This window comes from Diplotaxodon limnothrissa, linkage group LG15 (assembly GCF_057381915.1).
Source record: "Diplotaxodon limnothrissa isolate DT_005_m linkage group LG15, D_limnothrissa_male_GT1.1, whole genome shotgun sequence".
Lineage (NCBI taxonomy): Eukaryota > Metazoa > Chordata > Actinopteri > Cichliformes > Cichlidae > Diplotaxodon > Diplotaxodon limnothrissa.
In genome coordinates, this window is record NC_140610.1 from 42,307,193 (window position 1) to 42,325,974 (window position 18,782).

The window sequence follows — 18,782 nt, forward strand, 5'->3', positions numbered from 1 at the left end:
ACATTAACATCTTAAGGATGTTTCTGTATAACTATAGCTGTTACTTTGTGCCATATTCTCTTAGATTACAGGATATATATAATATAATATGTGTATGAATAAGCTGTTTAGTCATGCACAAGCAGTAAGAGCTTGGTGTGCACTGCTGACAATAACATAAACTAGAATCATGTTTCTGAATCTCACAGCAGATATTTTCCTGTTGGCTTTATTAAACAGTGATCACTGTTTGTAAGTCAGCCTGAAGGGTTTTTATTGAGAATGCTCTGAATTCACAGGGAATTCCCACCCTAGGTGGATGCCAAAGTATAAATAACACATCAGCAGCTAGAGCACCATTATCAGCTGCTGTCAGAGGTGCAATAATATTGGTTTTGCATGCATTAGCCTTAGTCAGCAGGACTGTCTGCTCAGAGATAATGAATGAAGGATACCTGTAAAGGTAAGCGGGAAGCCTAAAACAGGTCAGGCCTCTGATGACAGCCAAATATGGCTGCACTGAACAGCAGGCTCAGCAGATCAAGCACCAAGAGAAGTCCTTTAAAATTATACCAAAGGCTTTGTTTGGTCAGCCCTTCCAAAATGATACAGGGTAGTGTTTTCACTAGGACGGTGTATTCTGTGTCCCAAATAAAAAAAAAATTGTCTTATTTTTTGTTTTAAGAATCTATTTTACAAGTTTGGTAAGTTTCAGAAAAGCAGCATTAAGCCAATAAAATCATTTTTCATCTTTATAAATCTTGATATGAATAAATGGACCAGATTTTTGGTTGTAAGAGCGTTTCTGACTTCTGCTTTTCCTCTAATAACACATCACATTTGACTGCATGGAGATAAGGGTCATTCTCAGGGTCATTCTCAGCTGCAAAAGGGTATGGGGTATTGTTGTCAACCTGCCAGGCGGGGAGGTGGCATGGACACTTTTAAGTTGGGATAAGAATGAGGCGACGCAGGACTGATACTATAGGAGCATCTACTAGGAGCTGAGGGGTATACAGTGGTGTGAAAAAGTGTTTGTTCCCTTTTCTAGTTTTTTGCATTTGTCACACTTACATATTTCAGATCATCAAACAGATTTGAATATTACACAAAGATAACTCAAGTAAACACAAAACGCAGTTTTTGAATCAAGAAATCTCTTGAATGGTGCCTGTCCGACAAAGTGAAGCAGACTAACAGATCTCAGAAAGCAACACATCATACCACGATCTAAAGAAACCCCTGAGGACCAAAGTCACTGACATCTATCGGCCTGGGAAGGGTTACGAAGCCATTTTAAGGCTTTGAGACTCCAATTAATCATGGAGAGAGCCATTATCCACACTGAACAGGGGTGAACCTTCCCAGGAGTGACCAGCCGACCACAATTACTCCAAATTTAGTCCAGAAGGTAACTAATTCAGATGGTCACAAAAGAACCCAGAACAACATTAAAGAACCACAGGCTTTACATGTCTTAGTCACAGTCAGAGTTTATAATTTACCAATAAAAAAGAGACTTGGCAAAAATGGCCTGCATGGCAGAGTTCAATGAGAAAATCACTGCTGACCAAAAAGGACCTCATCTCACATTTGCCAAAAACATCTGGATGATCCCCAAAACCTTTAGGACTGACAAGACAAAAGTTTAATTTTTTGGAAGGTGTGTGGCTCATTACATCTGGCGTAAAATTAACACAACATTTCACAAAAGGAATATCATAACAATAGTCAAATATGGCGGTGGTGTGATGGTCTGCAGCTGTTTTGCTGCCTCAGGACCTGGAAGACTTCCTGTGCTAAACTGAACCATGTTATTCTGCTGACTGTCCGGCAGTTTGTTTGTGACCTCAAGCTGAAGCGCACTTGGATTCTGCAGCAGGACGATGATCCGAAACACACCAAGTCTACCTCTGAATGGCTTAGCAGAAACATGTATGTGCGACTTGTATGTGGAGTGACGTAGTCAAAGCCCTGACCTGAATCTGACTGAGATGCTGGGGCATGGCCTTGGAAATGCAGTCCATGCTTGAAAACACTCCAGTGTTGCTCAATTACAACAATGAGTTAAGCAAAGATGAGTTAGACAAAATTCCTCCATGGTGCTGTAAAGACTCATTGCCAGGGCAACATCACACGATGTTTCAAAGCGGTGACAGGACCGCACAGGTGAAAGAAGACACTAATATTATGTTCAACTTAAAGGACCAGTTCTAGTCAAAACACTATACATAAGGTTAATATCTGTATCCAGTTATTTACAACTGAGATAGCAGACCATGATTGTTTCTGAGCCTTTACAGTCTATTAATATGTTTTTAATGAGAAAGTAAGCTACTGTGAATTCAAGTTAAGATAACCCTGGTTTGTGCCTATCAGTAGGTGACAGGCCACAGATAAGCACCAATTCCTCTAAAAGATACAGATCTGCAGGGTTTGGAAAACCCAGAAGGTTGATATTGTTGCTGGATATCATATCTGGATTGAGAAAAAAACATTCAGCTCAGAGCACAACAAAAACTATATTTGTAACCCCAAGGTCCACCTCTGCTTCAGAATCAAACCACAGCTAGCAGCCTGCTGGAATCCAGGATGGGAAACACAGATGTAAGCTGAGAACTTACTAAAAGAGCCTTTTCACAATGGAAAAATGTCACATATGGATGATGTGAATAGCTGTTGTTAGCTAGAAGCCCATGTAAGAGCACAAACTGGGGATAAACTGAGCTGCCAAACCTCACAATCTGAAGGTTTCCAATGATAAACATGACAGATGTTTTATAACGAACCAAAACTGCTAAATGGAAAGAAAAAAGACTGAAATAAGTCAAACAATAAAGAATCAAATGAACCAGAGCAATAATGTATGATATCAGTTTTTTGTAAGTGTGTGGTAAGTAAATTAATGTACAGTTCAGTAATAGAGTTTTATTTCAAAAACAGTGTCCTGAAATACGTTTTTTTGCATTTGTGATTTGTCTTTAAATAAAACAAAAGAACAAACAAACAAGCAAAAAACGAACAAAGAAAAGAAAAGAAAGCAACAAGGAAAACATAAACATTGAGATGCTGGAGTTGAACATATTACATTAACACTGTTTTTAACTCATTATTGTTTTGGAGACAGTGTATTTTAAAACACTTAAAACTTTGGGAAAACAGTATTTTCCTACCTGAGATTACATTTATCCGCATACTTACAATCTTATTTAAAAGTCATTCTTTGCTGTACTTTTTCTTTAGTTTTTTATATTACATTTTTATTATTATTTTTGTATTATTTATACTTTAAGGTATAATTTTACAGTAAAATAAAGTAGAATAAAATGAACAAAGTAAAATAAAATAAGATTAAATAAAATTATAATCGTACTGGATTTAGAAAAACAAGCAAGGACGCACGCTGCCAATCACGTGACGATAACACCGGTCTCCTCTGACGTTCTAAGATTAACGTTTCCGGTTTTTTTTTCACAATAAAGGGCTCTAATTATTTCATGAATTTTGTTCGGCCCCGAATGGTTTTATGTGGTGTAAAACAATTGAATATCAATGGTGATTTGTTTTAATTATATTTTAGCTTTACGTCAGAACATTTTCAAGGAACTGTGTTCTATATACATAAAAATTCAAATAATATTTATTTTATTTTGAAAGGTTTGCTTTCCATTTCCGGTCCAGACCGACGGAAATGTAGCTAGCTTAGCGTAGCTCCTCCCTGTCTGTTAGCACGTAGAAAGTTCAGCTGGACGGCTGAACTCGGTCGTTGGCCTCGGAAGTTTAACAGAATGGCTCCACTGAAGTTCTGTGCGAATATTTCGTGGCTGTTCACAGAGCTTCCGGACTTCAGCCAGAGAATATTAGCAGCAGCCGCGGCTGGATTTCAGGCTGTGGAGGCAGCGTGGCTGTACGATTCGGATCTACAGGAGCTTCAGAGAGTCAGAAAGGCCACAGGGGTGGAGGTCGTCCTTATCAACACCCCGCCAGGTAGACACTAGAGGGGGTCGCACCGTTACACGCAGCTGTTCATGTTAACTACCAATGCTGAAGAATGGCGTGGAGAGCAACTTCCTCCCGGGTGGGAGTGCACAACAATAAAAGAAAAAACCCACGACCTTCTTAAAACGATAAATATTAATTGTTTTTCTTTTAATGACAAATATTCTTAAATAAGCCAATTTGAAAATTAAAAATACAAATTAAATCCAATACAAAGCCAGTCAGGCCTGTGTCAGGTAGTGCTACTGCTCCACTACTACTGGCATGTTTTACAAAGCCAAAAATACTACATTTGAGCTATTCTAATGTAACTAATGCAGTTTCAGTACAGGGTGAGTACAGGACGATAGCGCTGCATTGTGTTTGTGTCACAGTTTCAGTCTGTTTGAGGATTGTTCCACCCCTAGTCTTACCGCATCCATGCATCATCTGCTTATCCAGTTCAGGGTCACAGTTGGGCTGGAGCCTGTCCCACATGTCATTGAGGGGGAGGCAGGGTGGCCTTATAGTTGTGGCTCTCTGGCGAAACGTGTTAATGTTTCCTCTCAGCTGACTGAGAGGTGGTTAATAAAGGGAGAAACTGATCATTTAAAATAAATAAATAAAATCTGATTGAAGTGTAGACTTTAAGCTATAATTCAAGGGGTTAACAAAAGTATTGCATTTATTGTCTTCTTTCGATATGCTGGAGCAGCGGCTCTACTCCACACTATGCCTCCAGTCATCTGAGCTCTCACCCTTTCTCTAAGAATGAACCCAGCCACCATACTGTCATTTCAACTGCATGAGTTTGCGACCTTTTGGTCATTACCCAAATTCCATGAGAGTTGGGACGTAGATGGACTGTCTCAGTCTTTCAACTTGGTGCTCTCATCACCTTGACAATTCAATACAATACCTGCAATACTGCTGATGTTGCACCAATCTGCTGGTCCAATAAGATTTCAAAATGCTTGAACTCTCTTGCTTGAGGCAGCGTCTCTTCTCCAACACAGTGGGCGACTTCCACTGTTTTTGTGGCCTCAGACTTGTAGGACTCAGACTCTGACTCCGAGGTGCTGACTCTCCTGCATGTTGTAAGGAGCTAGTTGAGGTGACTTGGGCACTGGTTAAGATGTCTCCCAGGCACCTCCCTTTGGAGGTCTGGGAACCCCCCCCCCCCCGGAGGGAAAATGTGACTGGGGAGAAGGATGTATGGAATACCCTGCTGCCAGAGGTGTCCAAATTTGAAAGAGGGGAACATAATGGATGGATGCAATTGCATTAACTTGTTTTTTTATGCATAGTCCCAATTTGGTCAAAAGAGCAAATCTGAGATATGAACATGTGTGCATTTCAATTCTGAGCTGCCCTTTGCTGTCTCTTGAAAAGCAAAGTGGGCCAAAAACAAACGAGAGAAAAGCCGATCAGCTGATCATTGATCAGTTTCATGATTGAAGTAGCAGCAGGAGAGGGAGGGGGAGGCAGTCGCTCCATATATCGGTTGTTAAGCTTAACGCTGGAATGCTTTACAAACACTCAGAGATGGACTTACACACTTGCTTTACTTCTCTGGGATCACTTCCTCGGAGATGAAATGCTGGTTTGGTAGCGAGACTCAACCAGACCGCCGACAGGTCTCGCACCACAGCCGCTCTATCACGTGACCACACTGCTCCGACGTGCTACGGTTATGAGCAGAGTTAGGCCATGTGGCAAGTTTTGTGAGGTGCTCTTGTGATATTTAATGGATCGGATTACATTTTTTATTTCTCTCCGATATCCGATCCAGTAATTTAGGTCAGTATCGGACCGACACGTAATATCGGATCGGTCCATCTCTAGTGTAAACACAGTATATTGATTAGAACAAGGATATGTTGGGTAGGAATCTGCCAGCATAGACAAACAGTTTTCCCTATTTTCACGGCTCTGACAGTTTGTGAATAGTTTTGGTTTTGAAGTCCTCATTTCTTCCTCAGGGTTTTATTAAAAGTAACTGTCGTTCAAGATTATTAATCACCCAGAGCAACAAGATCATCAGTTTCACTTACGGAGGCAGAGCAATGAAGACGCATCATAAACACTAACAATGATGTCACCCACTACAGCAGGCATTCAACACACAGAAATTAAGCTTAAGAGTGGTGTGTGTGTGTGTGTGTGTGTGTGTGTGTGTGTGTGTGTGTGTTGCAGGAGATATAAAGGCAGGTGATCTCGGTCTTGGAGCAGTTCCTGGAAGAGAAGCAGAGTTCAGAGAGGGACTGGATCTAAGTGTGAAGTATGCCAGAGCTTTGGACTGTAAGAGGTAAATTGAAATCCATTTTTTATCCCCTAACCTCCAACCTGAGAAACAAAGAAATTGCATATATTATTAACAAGCGTGTAGTCATACGAACGCTTGCATTTGTCTTGTGCTGTGTAATAGGGCTGCATTGATTCTTCAAGTAATCAGAATAATTACAAAAGGGAAACCAAGAAGTAATGCAGTCTTATATGAAAGACATTTCATATCCACATACTCGCATACACAGAGGGCCTCCAACACTAAAGAGACGTCCCATACAGGGAAACGCATAGCAAGGGGAGGTGCACTTGCTCTCACCCTGTCTGCTGCTTAATAAGCCTCAATTGTAGAAAAAAAAATGCTTTTATCCAGCAGCTCCTGCAGGAATGTCGAAATGGATAACTGGGATGGTCCTGGCACCATTCCTCAAAGGCTGCCCATTTGTAAGCATATGAGGCTCCTGATTGCTGCTACCATGCTTGGGGGCAGACCCTTAGCTGTCAAATTGAACCTGTCATCATGATGAACTGAGGACATGCGGGGCCGATGTGCTCTCTCTAGAACTGGAGATACCCCTCCCTGCCTGTTTATATAAGAGACCATCCTGACTTGGATATTCTGGCTCCTCAGAATCAGACGAAAATGCTTGAGAGCTGAGAACACTGCTAGTAAGTGATCGATGTGCAGCCTGTGCTGTGGTCCAGATCCCTCTCACTGATGCGCCATCACACAGAGCTCCCCACCCCATCAGAGAAGCAGTGGTGGATACCACGTTGTGAAACAACACTGCCAGTCGGAGAGCCCTGGTGCAGCAGCCAGGGCTCCCTCCAGGGACAGAGAGCTAACATGCAAGCTGTGGTTACCGTCAGCATCCTCCAGCAAAAGCTATGTCGTCACCTCCTCTGTTTAGCAAGTTACGAGAGCCCAGTGGTCCAGATAAGATGCAAACACCCATCTCTCTGAGGGGTGCTAACGCTGCCAGTGTGTTCATGGGGAAATGCATCACCTGCCTGGCCTGGCTCACTCGCTTGCAGGCTGAGCATTTGAATAAGCATTTTTCATTGATTGTAACACAGGACCGTGTACATTAATACAGTTTGTTGGAGACACCTTGGTGGGGCACAGCAATGAAACACAGCAGGAACACTTGATTTGGTCACCTGAAAATTCAATATACCCAAACTTGGAGTTACAACCTGAGAAATTTCGTGTGCAGGGGGTTTGTGCTTCGTAGACGGTGGTAGAAAAGTGCAGTGTTGTCTGGGGCCGACAACCTAAACACAACTTAAGTGGTGCCTCTTGGACAGCAACAGAGAGGGAAAAGCAGCATTTCCCTGCCGCTGGACCCATTCTCCACTCGGTCCCAGAGATAGGAGGGCTGAGGCTTGTTGGGCCCGAGGGTTTGCTGGTGTGGAAGTCGATACGGAGGCTGTGCGCTCGCTGCAAGGTCACCCGCAGCAGCCGTGGGCGCCGCTCTCTCGCAGGTCGGCAGAGGAGTGGCAGGCCTGTGAGAGCTAGAGCTGCTTCTTCCTCAGATCAAATCCAGCCTGCATTGCTTCCAGTGATGGTCCGAATAGCCCAGCAGCAGACACTGGTTCGTCAAATACACAGCCTTGTCCCTGTCTGGGAAATCAAAGAGCGTCAGCCACAGGTACCTCTGTGCCACTCCCATCAACACCATCCCTCTGCCAAGGCAGTGCTGCATAGGGTGCAGCACTCCATACCACTACTGCATAGCGGGGCGCACGAAGGATCTAATCAGTGGCGATTATGACCTTGTTAAGGAGAAGTGCCAGCGGGCTGTCTGCAGGAACCAGCAGCCCGAGCACCACCAGGGACATCGCCTGGTACGTCTGGAGCACTGTGACGAAGCGGCAGTGCCTGAGCCCGATAAATCTTGTCCAGCTGCGCGTGCTGAAGCTGCAGTGCGTGAACGGCAGAGTTGTGGGGCAACCGTCACCGTGGTTGTGAGACGGGGGCAGATAAGCAGCCAGGGACAGCTCCAGCTAAGCCAGCCTCCTCAGCACCATCCAGGTCCACAGTGACACAGGTGACAGTATTTTGCTGCATGATGCGGTCAGCTCAGAGACCAAGTCGGGAACATGGGACGCCAGTTTTTGGCCGTCATGGGCTCCGGTGGGAGGATAAGAATTACAACGTGTCCTGAGCTGGCAGAGGAGAGGGTCAGTCCACGGGAAAAAGAGACACGTCGTTGTGGCCGGCCGACGCAGCAGTAGCGGCGCACTGCGATAGGCTCTCCTGCTCATCCCTCAACAAACCACACGTCCAGCACGTCCTCGTCTCCCTGGGGGGCGCTGGCCACCTGCGTGGTTCCGGCTCATCTCTGGTTAACCCGTCAACATATTCCATGTCGTCAGCTCAGCTAATTGCGGGGACATTGACCACATACTCCTCGTCTTTGGACTCAGAGGTTTGTTCTTCGCAGTGTGTAAACTCTGGCTCCATGTTAGACCATCATCATCTCTGCTGCTGTGGTGTTGTCAGTATTGGCGGGCTTAATAAACTTAATTAACTTAACCTTTTGTTTACTTGCTGCTCCTAAGTTGTATTACCTGTATTGCAGTTCTGTTCTCAGTGGCTCACATTTCCAGAGCCGTGTGTTAAACGAAGCAAAGAATTTGTGTCGAGAATTTTTTACGATGGAATTATTCAAATTACTCGCTGAATGTTTGCAGTCCAACTGCATCTGTTACTGTGTCACTGCTGTTATACTATGATGCTTCTGCTGGCAGCTTGTGACATTAAATTCACACTAACAGGTCGTCTGTCATCACTGACAGTAGTCATCAAAACCAAGGTTTGAATTTCAGTTTTAGTTTGCACCAATAATGCTGCTGTTCCCAGCTGTTCGTAGCTTTTTTCAACAGTATTTTTAAATATTGTAAATATAAAAATGGGACACTATCACCCCCCCTGCTCTCTGGGGTCAGCTGTCTCTCTCAGTGAGCTGTACTGAGTGATGCTGGTTGTTCCAGCAGTGAGTCCAGGCTCAGCACCAAAGCAGACTGTTTTACACAAATTGCTGAACTCGCTCCCGGTGGACTTCAGCTTTGTGTACAAGCTTGCCTTTATTTAGCTGGATCCATTTACATGGTTTAAATTGTTGTATCTGTGCGCTTTCTTTATAACACATTGTGAAGCACTTTGTGTGTTTTGTTCTTGAAAAGTGCGGCATAAATAAAATTAACTTACTTACAGTTGCAAGTCAACCAGGCTCAGACGTTTCTCGGGCCATGATAGTAGAGCAGCTAGAAGAAAGGCACTTTAGTAAGAGGCATGGCTGCCAGCAAGAGCCCAAACACTGTCTGCTGAACACCAGGCAACGTTTATGGCCTAGTAATACCACTCTGTAAATGTAAGTGCTCCTTCACTAAGTAAAACATTGTGCTCTCAGCAGCCGAAACACATTTACTTTAAAACACAAAGACTGCTTTCTCCACATGGTGCCCACTCATTCTGCCAAATGTTATACAAAGTATAAGAAAATCAAAGGTAATTTTCATTGTGCTGGCAGTGACACAACCGCAGCATTACTGGTACATGCTGCGGTTGCTTTGGCAGGTTCAGCCAGCAGGTGATTTACTGGTGGATGTGTTGAATTGTTTTTGCATTTTATTGCACAGCCCTCATTTCCTCGAGAGTTGTTGTCATTTGTCGCTCCGTTATGTTATCGTCTGATTAAGTCACGACACACCAGCTGGTACTTAATAAAAGTAAAGCTCAGCAATAGTTGAACTTAATTTCATTTGATATCTCTTCAGCACCGTGCACAGATGTTCTGGACACAGTCAAAGCAGTTGGTTTGTAACTTCCTGTTGATTTTCTGGTTCATCTTCAAAATTTGCATTGAAGATTTTCTGGTTACTGGAAGCTTTCAGTCACAGCTTTGCTGGTTTTTGTGACTTTTTCATAAAATGCATTAACTGCCTGATATCTTTTGGATGTGTTATAATGAAGTTAATCACACTTCTGGCATCTGAGGCTACAGATTTGCCAACATATGCTGTCTTCAGAGGCTGCAGAGATTTAGCGAACAGAAGCAGCTGTGTGCAGCAGACACCAGAGTCCACTGTGGTCGGGACCAAAGTACCACCAGGAAAAGTCAATTCAGTTCCTGTAAATAGGCGTGACGTCACAGCAATCAATAACTCCGCCCGTTGGCGTTGTCCCCTGATACAATCGGAGTAATTTACAGGAAATTTCAGCGTAAGGTTCTTGATGACCGCTCTGGGGCGGGCTAAGCCTCTTAATGGTGCTGTCTAATGGTGCGAGATTTTAGAGAGGTCCGCCGAGGTTCGCTGATGCTCCGTAGATGTAAAGCAGAAATTTCTACTTCATGTTGCAGTGCTCTGTTCAGTTTCCAAAGTTTTGTTTTTACCAGTTTTAGTGTTTTACGCGTTTGCAACGACAGCGTGTGTTAAATAAACGAGCAGCTGGATGAATGACTGTGGCTCCACCAGTGTGCGTTTCCTTTTTGTCTTATCCAGTTACGGGAGCGTCGCGTTTCCACTAAAGGTTAAGTGAAGACATTGTGTGTTGATCTGGACTTAAAGCGTACATCATCCCCACTGCTTTGTTCATGTAGAGGATGCTGGCTGACCTGTGACATGGCGTTATGGTTCCAGATCCTCACTGGACATCATTGCGTGTTAGACTGACCACAGTTGCAAACAAGGAGACATGTTGCCAAATGCGAGTCATAAAACAGCCCCTTGTGTCCGAGCGCCCGGCTGTTCCCTGGAACGTGCTGGAAACGTCTCTTTTCAACATCTGTCGGCTCATTTTTCTGTTTTGTTTCCGAGCAGCTGGCAACGTAAATTTGAAAAGCTTGTTTGTCTCTTAATTCTTGTAATTGCCGCCGAGTTATCTCATAATTTGAGCCAGTTTGATTAGATGGTTGATAAACCAAACAAACGCACCTTTTGGAGATCTTTGTGTGTCACTTTTGTTCTCAGGTGTGTAAAGCTGCCCTGCAGGTACAGAGTTGAACAAAGCCATGTTGATTTGGCACAGTGTGTGAAAAATACAAATCCATTTAGCTGCTGGTGTTGCTCGTGCAGACTCATTGTCACATTTCAGCAGAACGCAGGCATTGTTAATGACACCTGCTTTAACCAGACAACGTGTCTGCTGCGAAAAAGGTCGATTCAGACCAATTTGGGACAAGCTCAGCTCCCTTAATAAGTCAAGCTCAGCTCCCTTAATAAGTCTGGCACAAAAGCAGTCTTTATAAATGTGTTTTAAAAGCTAGAATAGAGTAATAGATGTTCCTGTGTGCCATCTTTTCTACATTTCCTTTCCAGGATTCACCTGATGGCTGGGAGAGTTCCCGTGGACTCTGACAGAGCGACGGTTGCTAAGGAAATGGAGGCGGTCTTTGTGCAGAACCTGAAATATGCCGCTGATATCCTTTCAAAGGTAAGTGACCTTCTCTGTCCAACATACCACTACTGTCACGGCAGTGCAGTCATAAATCTTTCATGAATGCATTCCCCTTTGGGCATGAAAAAGGATTTAATCCCTGCACTCGAGTAAAGGCAGAGTTTCAGAGTGCACGTGATGAGCACAGCAAAGGTAAATATATGTTTAATTGAGTGGGTTGAGCCTACGTGGAGGCGGTTTGGTGTCGTGGCTGAGAAAGAGGATCTCCACGCTAACAACTGGATCTGTTCCAGTGGTTGAAGCTGTCGCACAGAGATGAGCTAACGTGAGAGTCACTCAGTGCTCTGTAGCCGTTTGCTTCTCCACAAACTTCTGCTTGAGAGCCACGCCCACTGCGACATCAGTCAGTGACTTTCCACCTCAGCTGGCGTCCCTGTCACCGCTTCCCAGCCCTCCACTCTCCGGTGTCAGACACGGCTGCTTTTCAGCAAAATACTCTGAAAACCGCATGTGCATCCACGTGGACGAGCCCCGACACTGACCTGCGACAGCGTTTGAAGCACTTCTGTATCGTTTCTAGCTGCACTGTTGCCAGATATGAACAGAGATGGAGCTGGGTGTAATGGCCTGTGGACAATGATTTTAGGCTATACCACAATAGACAGTTTATATCTTGATATTTCAAATATTTCATGCTCAATTTATCCCTTTAATACATACAGTTGCACTCGTGTGGAGCTTCTAGAAGTCATTGCAAAATAGACCTACAATAAAACATAATTGAATCCATTCTAGGGCTGGCACTGGGACACATTGGCTTTTACCAACTGTTTGCTGAAAGTAAGGCCATGATGTGAGGCTGTATATGTGCTCGTATACTGTAATTTAATAGAGACCAAAGCTGGCACACACTAAAACTCCAGTTTTATTCTTGCTGTTTCTCTGCTGAAATCCTGATTCTAGTAGTTGCAGCATTATCTGGTAAAATCAGCGTAAAAGCCAACAGCTGTGATTGTATTTGTTCCTTTGGGGGGGGCGGCTGCTATAGTTTTGTGTAAAATGACTCAAAATGATGTGTTTTTGTTGAATTTTTGTTGAAACCTTTTCCACTCTGCACTTACTGAGCAGAGTAAAAGCAAAGATAGAAGCGCCTCTGACAGGACAGCAGGGTCTGTGCTCGGGGGCGATATTCTCGACTCTTCTGTGGACAGTGTGCAGGCTTTTCCCCAAACGTTTGGATTTCTCGGTAACTATTTTTGTCAACAGTCACTACTTTGGACACCTGTAGTACGTTGTGGTGAGCCAGGTCTGGGATGTTAGCTTGGGCAGCAAAATATGAGACGCCCAGAGTTTGAAACTGGCAACTAGTAACCTGAAGGTTGCTGGTTTGAGTCCCTGTTAGGTACTAAAATGTGTATAATGAATGAAAAATATGATTCAAGTTACACCAATCACACTATCGCTCTTAGGAAGGAATCACTGGACTGATTGAACCGATCAACACCAGGATTACAGACCCCGGGTATTTTCTGGACTCTCCTCATCAGGGTAAGCCCGCCCACTCTAAACACCCTTGAACTGACATCAAGAAACACGTTATGTTTACTTTTGCATATGAATGATCAAAACCGCTGACCTGACCAAACTATGAGTTCAGCTGGAGCTTCAAGTAAGAGTTGACTGGTTGACTAGAATGATGATAATATCAGGGCTCAGTCCAGGTGTCATACTCGTGACCTTTGACCCTCTGGATATCATGTTAGATGCGAGTGTATTATATGTCCTTCATGCAGACATGCTAACACTATTTTGCTCCTGCTGCTTTGCTGTGTCTGCCTACGTCTTTTCCTGTTACCTTAGTTACCAGTTTCACTACTTTTGTTCTCCAAAGAGTCATAAAAGTCTCAGACATCAAAATGAATAATGGCAGTGGTTGCACGTGCAACCTGTAGACTTTGGTAAAGTTTTAAAGACTTTCATCAGTTTGTTTTTTCCAAATTAACTCGTGAACGTAATGATGCAAAAGCCTGTTTCCAACAGCAGCAATGAAATCTTCCATCATCGCTGAGCTGGACCAACCAAATGCAGTGGTCTGATTGGTCAGATCGGTTTATTCCGAGCCGAAAAATCGAGCTTGGTTAAAAAGTGAAATTACAGCTGCTGCATTAACAATCGGTCCAAAAACTGCACAGTTTTTATGCATCTGGTGTGTGAAGGCCTTCAGACTGTGTCATTAAAATTAGTCAACAGCTAAAGCGGGAAAATCCCAACCTAAATGTGAGCTGGTATGTTTATTCATCAGTGACCCTGAACCATGAACGGCGCGATGTTGTAATGATGACGTTCAGTATGTCGTCTCATTTCCAGCACATGTAAATGCTTCTTTTTTCTGTCTGCAGCATCTGCAATCCTGGAGAAGGTTGGAAAGCCAAATATGAAACTGCAGATGGTGGGTTCTTTCAAAATGTGTCTAAAGTGGAGACAAATAACGTAACAGCCGTCTACACTGTTTCAGGACATCTTTCACTGGCAAATAATGGATGGAAACCTCACACAAAACATTCAAAAGTATATTCCTGTCATTGGTGAGTATGCAAATGTTCATCTGGTATTAAAAACTCAAATCAGTTATAGCAGTCAAGACCTCAAATCGAATCCTTCTGGGTTAATATCTGCAGAGGCTGCCTGTCTTTCCTTCTCTTCTTTATTAATTTCTGCCGTCACTCACACTTCCGGTCTCTTCTATTCTGAAAGTGCTCGAACTCGTGGGGGTGACGGCGTGGTGGCTTGAGTTAGAGCCAGGAAATGGCCATAATGCACAAAAACTGGATGTGCAGAGGGAACTGACTTACCCTGCTGATGATATGAATCTGCTGTGGATGTGCTTTGCCTTTAAACAGCAGCTACAGAGGAAACGAGGTCCATCAGGTCGTTTGCTTCATCAGCATCAGATACTGACTGTAGGCTGCCGTAAATGACATTTTAAAACTTGAACCTTGTTATCGAGCAGCATGCTTTTTTCTTTCTCAGAGGCAGACTAAAGGTATCTGTGTCTTATCACACAAGTGGCATTAAGGATGTTAATTAAAATCACCTTGCAGACCTCATAATCTTGATATGGACACTGACCTCTGTCAGCTGCACTCAGAGAGGCTGTGTCTGCACTGGGCAGAAGTCTTTCTGTCTAGTTTAGTTCTGTGTGCAGCGCGACTGAAGTGTAGAAGTAACAAATGCACGGGCTGATTTTCAGCATCACTCTGACACATCATTGCACAGATGAAAGAGTCCTACGTGTTTCTTTCGTGTCTGTATTGAAGGACAAAAGCACTCCCAGGTCCTCCGTGTTACTGGAGGTAATCCTATCCACAGTAGGTATCTGGTCAGGCGCTGACTTCTGCTCTTTATGTTGCCCAACACAAATTTGGGCAGTTTCACACATAAAACCTGGTTTTATGTTTCGTGTGAACACATCACAAGATGATAGGTTGCCACGTTTCTCAGGTCACGTCCAGATTGCTCAGGTTCCCAGCAGAAATGAGCCCGACAGCGCCGGAGAGCTCAGTTACAGCTACCTGTTCGACACACTGGAAAACATCGGCTACCAGGGTTATATCGGGTGTGAGTACAAGCCGCAAGGTGAGTGTTCGTGTGATTTAAGGAATGATTATGAAAAAGACTTAGAAAACAGCCGTAATTAACTCTCTCTTTGCACTGCAGGCTCCACAGACGAGGGTCTCGGCTGGATCAAAGAGTACTGGGCTCACAGAAAGTGCTGAGAGGAGGTGACGGAGCATAAAGCTGCCAGAGCCCGACGGACCTCCACCTGCAGCACGCGGACTTTGCACAGACTCCTGTGTCCTCCTCTCTGAATCTGTTTCCACACTGTAGAAAGAAGTGAATACACGACTTCCTCCTCATCGTTGCTGGGTTTGTGCTTCTTTCTTCATCGGTGCACTCAGTTCATTCACAGCAGTGATTCAGGATGGCAATGTTGTTCTTTAAAAGTTCAAATCATTTTTTCCATAAGTTTCTTCGTAGCATCAGGTGGAAGGAACGTAGGACGGAGCAGGCAGAGCTGCCGAAGGCTCAGAAGTAGAAAATACTGACTGTGAGAGGCAAGCTCGACATCAAAGGTGTTTCTTAAGAAAAAAATCTTAGAGTAGCAGCCTGATGGAGCAAATGATTAAGAATTCGTTTTTGAATGAAATATTTTGACTCCTGGTACGACATTTAAAACAAATAACTGCAACATAATGACATTTAATAATGAACTAATGAATGTTATATTTGAAGTTTTGGCGTCTGAGAAAATGACCTTCAGGGCTGAAAAGTTAAAGTGCTGAAGTGGGTTTTCTTTCCGAGACGTGTAGCCGAGATATTAGAAAAATAAACTTTCCTTCGATGTAAAATAGTATTTTCAGAAATGAATAAACTTTCCAGTTTGCCCCAAACTGCATTAAGGTCCTCTCATATTTACAGCTGATTAAGTGCTTTGCTACTAGAAGAAGTCCAAGTAATGAAGTGTAAACGATTTCCTGAACATTTAGCTGATGAATTTGACAAACTCAGAGTTGGGACAGATTTATATATTAAAACAAATTTCTGGTACTTTCATTAAGTTTATTGCTTAATGTAACAGAACCAGAGCGTTTATGCTGTGATGCGTTGCTCATACCGAGGCTTTGGCTCTAGCCACTTTGCTATTGTTAGCTCCTGTAAAATGTTCAGCTGTGTGAGTCATTTGAAGTGTCTGATCAGGTTTATTGTCCTGGCTACCTTCAGTTTATTTGGGCGAACTTGTTTACATTGAGGAGATCGTAAGAATAAAAGAAGGCAACTGTTTGTCCTGCTGTGAGGTTTAATGTATGAACGCTCAGTCTCTGAGGTTTGCTGATACACTCCACGCTGTAATATAGAAACATACAATCATTCCTGTGGCTTGAGGCTGGTGAGTCCGCGGTGGTCGATCATCTCCGAGATGCAGAATGTGGATCTGACTCCACGGGTTTCATGTTTCGTGGTCTCGTGGTTTCTTTCAGCTCGGAGTCCTAATTACAAACGACACCAAATCATTTTCCATTCTGTCTTCTGGTTTGCTTCAGCGCGCAGCTCATTAGTGTTCATCGTCCTGACCCTCGTGGCCTGTAGACTTTACACTGAGATGATTGCGTCCACAGCAGCTTTTGTACACTTAAGAAATATTTCCACACACGGAGCCACTGGACTGGTGCACATACTGATGAACACTCAGGTAAATGAATGGTTTAACCGTCCATCTCACATTTCAGATATGTATTGATTATTAACACGTTATGTTAATAATCGATATGCCTCCACATGGACGCATTTCAGCCTCTTCGCGTCGTAACTTACGCGACGTATTTATGGCGATGGCGTCCTGTCGACTGAACGGTGAACCTGCTGCTTTGCTTTTGCACTCAAAGTTGAGAAAATGTTTTTCACGTGTCGAGCAGTCAGGTGATGCTTTGACTGGCTGCTTGTGCAGTTCAGCATCAAAACGAAGGAAGAGTTGATCGTTGCAGTGAGCAGTCACTCAGCTGTGTACATGAGCTGAATCTGTAAGAGGCAGCTACCTCGGCTCGTGCCAAGTGCTAATTGAAGGTCAGCCAGGACCGCGTGAGCGATTTGTGTTGCTATGACAATTGCATCACCAGAGACACCCACCAGTCTTTATTTACTGGCGTTACTACGGTGCTCTTCCTCTTCCTCAGGTGTGAGTGACACGGACGTGACACAATCCACGAGCTTGTTTCTTTTTTTCATCTTTGAGGATTTTCTGGAGACTTTTTTCCTGTTGTTCTGCTGCACGAGTAGATTTGAGAGCTTGGTTGAAGGTTCTTGAAGATGTTCTGCATCTTATCCGAGGCGGTTCCCATAAAGTTATTCTGTTTATCTGGATGTGGCGTTTTCAGTGGGAGAAACGTTTCTCACTCATCCAGGTGGCTTCTGCAGCCCCAGCTGACTGCAGGTTTCCCCTTATAAACAGGACATTTGCATACTGGAACTGTTGCATCAGGATGGGCAGCTGGCGTAAACTGTTGGCCAGAACATGCTGCTCATTGTGCAGAGAGCAAGCATCCTCTTTAACCCTCTGATGCATGAATTATGAAAGCCTTGGTCAAGATTTTTTTCTTAAGTGCTTTTATTCTTCTCAGGACATGAAAAAAAATGTTCAACTCTTTTTTTCCCAAAAATATGTTTTTTTATAAAGTTATAAACTTGTCCACTCCAGTGGACTACATGCACCTGAGCACTTAGCATGAAATACTGTGAATTTACTATAAAAATTAATTACCTTGTGTTCTATTGTAAATATACAAACACTTGTTTGCTTGTATCCTTTGAAAAACATCTCAGCAATTTTTTTTGGAACTTTCAACTCATAAGGCCCCAATGTTTAGACGTAAATAACAAAACCAATCAACAGTCCTAGCTGTGAATCCTACACCTGAATATGGCAAACTATCTCCAACAAGAGAAACATTTTTGAGTCTACACAGTTCTATAACGATGCAGGACAGTATTACCAAGCCCTTAGTAGCATGCTGGAAGAAAACACAAACTGACATCTTAGTCTCTGCATCTCCAAACACTTCTGTGTTCATCACACCTAGGCTGTCCGTAGTTCCTATGTCTCTGTTCTGCTCTGGCAGCCACTCTCATCATCACTGGACTTATCAATGAAATCATCATCACTGGAGCTGGATGGAATTTCCTGGACTATTCTGTACGCTGCCTTATTCTTTGCTGCATTTGAAGTCTACAAAATATGATAAAATAATTATTATAGTAACTCAAACTACAGCTGATCTGCACAGAAATATATATTTTAAATGAGTAGCTTATAAATGTAACAATTATATGCTTACTTATAACCAAAACAGTCCCAAAAAACAGTGAGACAATTTATGACTTATGTTAAAAAAATATAGTGGGTAATGCATGATGTCCACTACAGTGGACACATGGTTAATCGTAGTTTTCTACATATTAGACATAACAATTTCTTATTCCAAACAGATAATATCCTTCCCTAGATGTTACTGCATATCATCATATTTTTTTTACCTGTTGGGCTCTTTTAGCATAGAAGGATTGACAGGATATGCCAGCA

General features: G+C 43.3%; 1 protein-coding gene across 3 annotated transcripts; it reads left to right on the forward strand.

Moving 5' to 3' along the window:
* The first annotated feature begins 3,709 nt into the window (after positions 1–3,709).
* hyi (hydroxypyruvate isomerase) lies at positions 3,710–16,828 on the forward strand. Of its 3 annotated transcripts, XM_085372932.1 has the most exons (8): positions 3,710–3,966; positions 6,154–6,265; positions 11,569–11,683; positions 13,117–13,195; positions 14,047–14,096; positions 14,163–14,232; positions 15,149–15,283; positions 15,365–16,828. In XM_085372932.1, the coding sequence occupies exons 1-8, from the start codon at positions 3,768–3,770 to the stop codon at positions 15,421–15,423; spliced, it is 819 nt and encodes a 272-aa protein (XP_085229058.1). In that variant the 5' UTR covers positions 3,710–3,767; the 3' UTR covers positions 15,424–16,828. The 3 variants fall into 3 exon arrangements, with proteins under 3 accessions (XP_085229058.1, XP_085229057.1, XP_085229056.1); XM_085372931.1 differs by lacking the exon at positions 15,365–16,828 and having other exon boundaries at positions 15,149–15,358; XM_085372930.1 differs by lacking the exon at positions 15,365–16,828 and having other exon boundaries at positions 14,163–15,208.
* Positions 16,829–18,782: the final 1,954 nt, after the last annotated feature.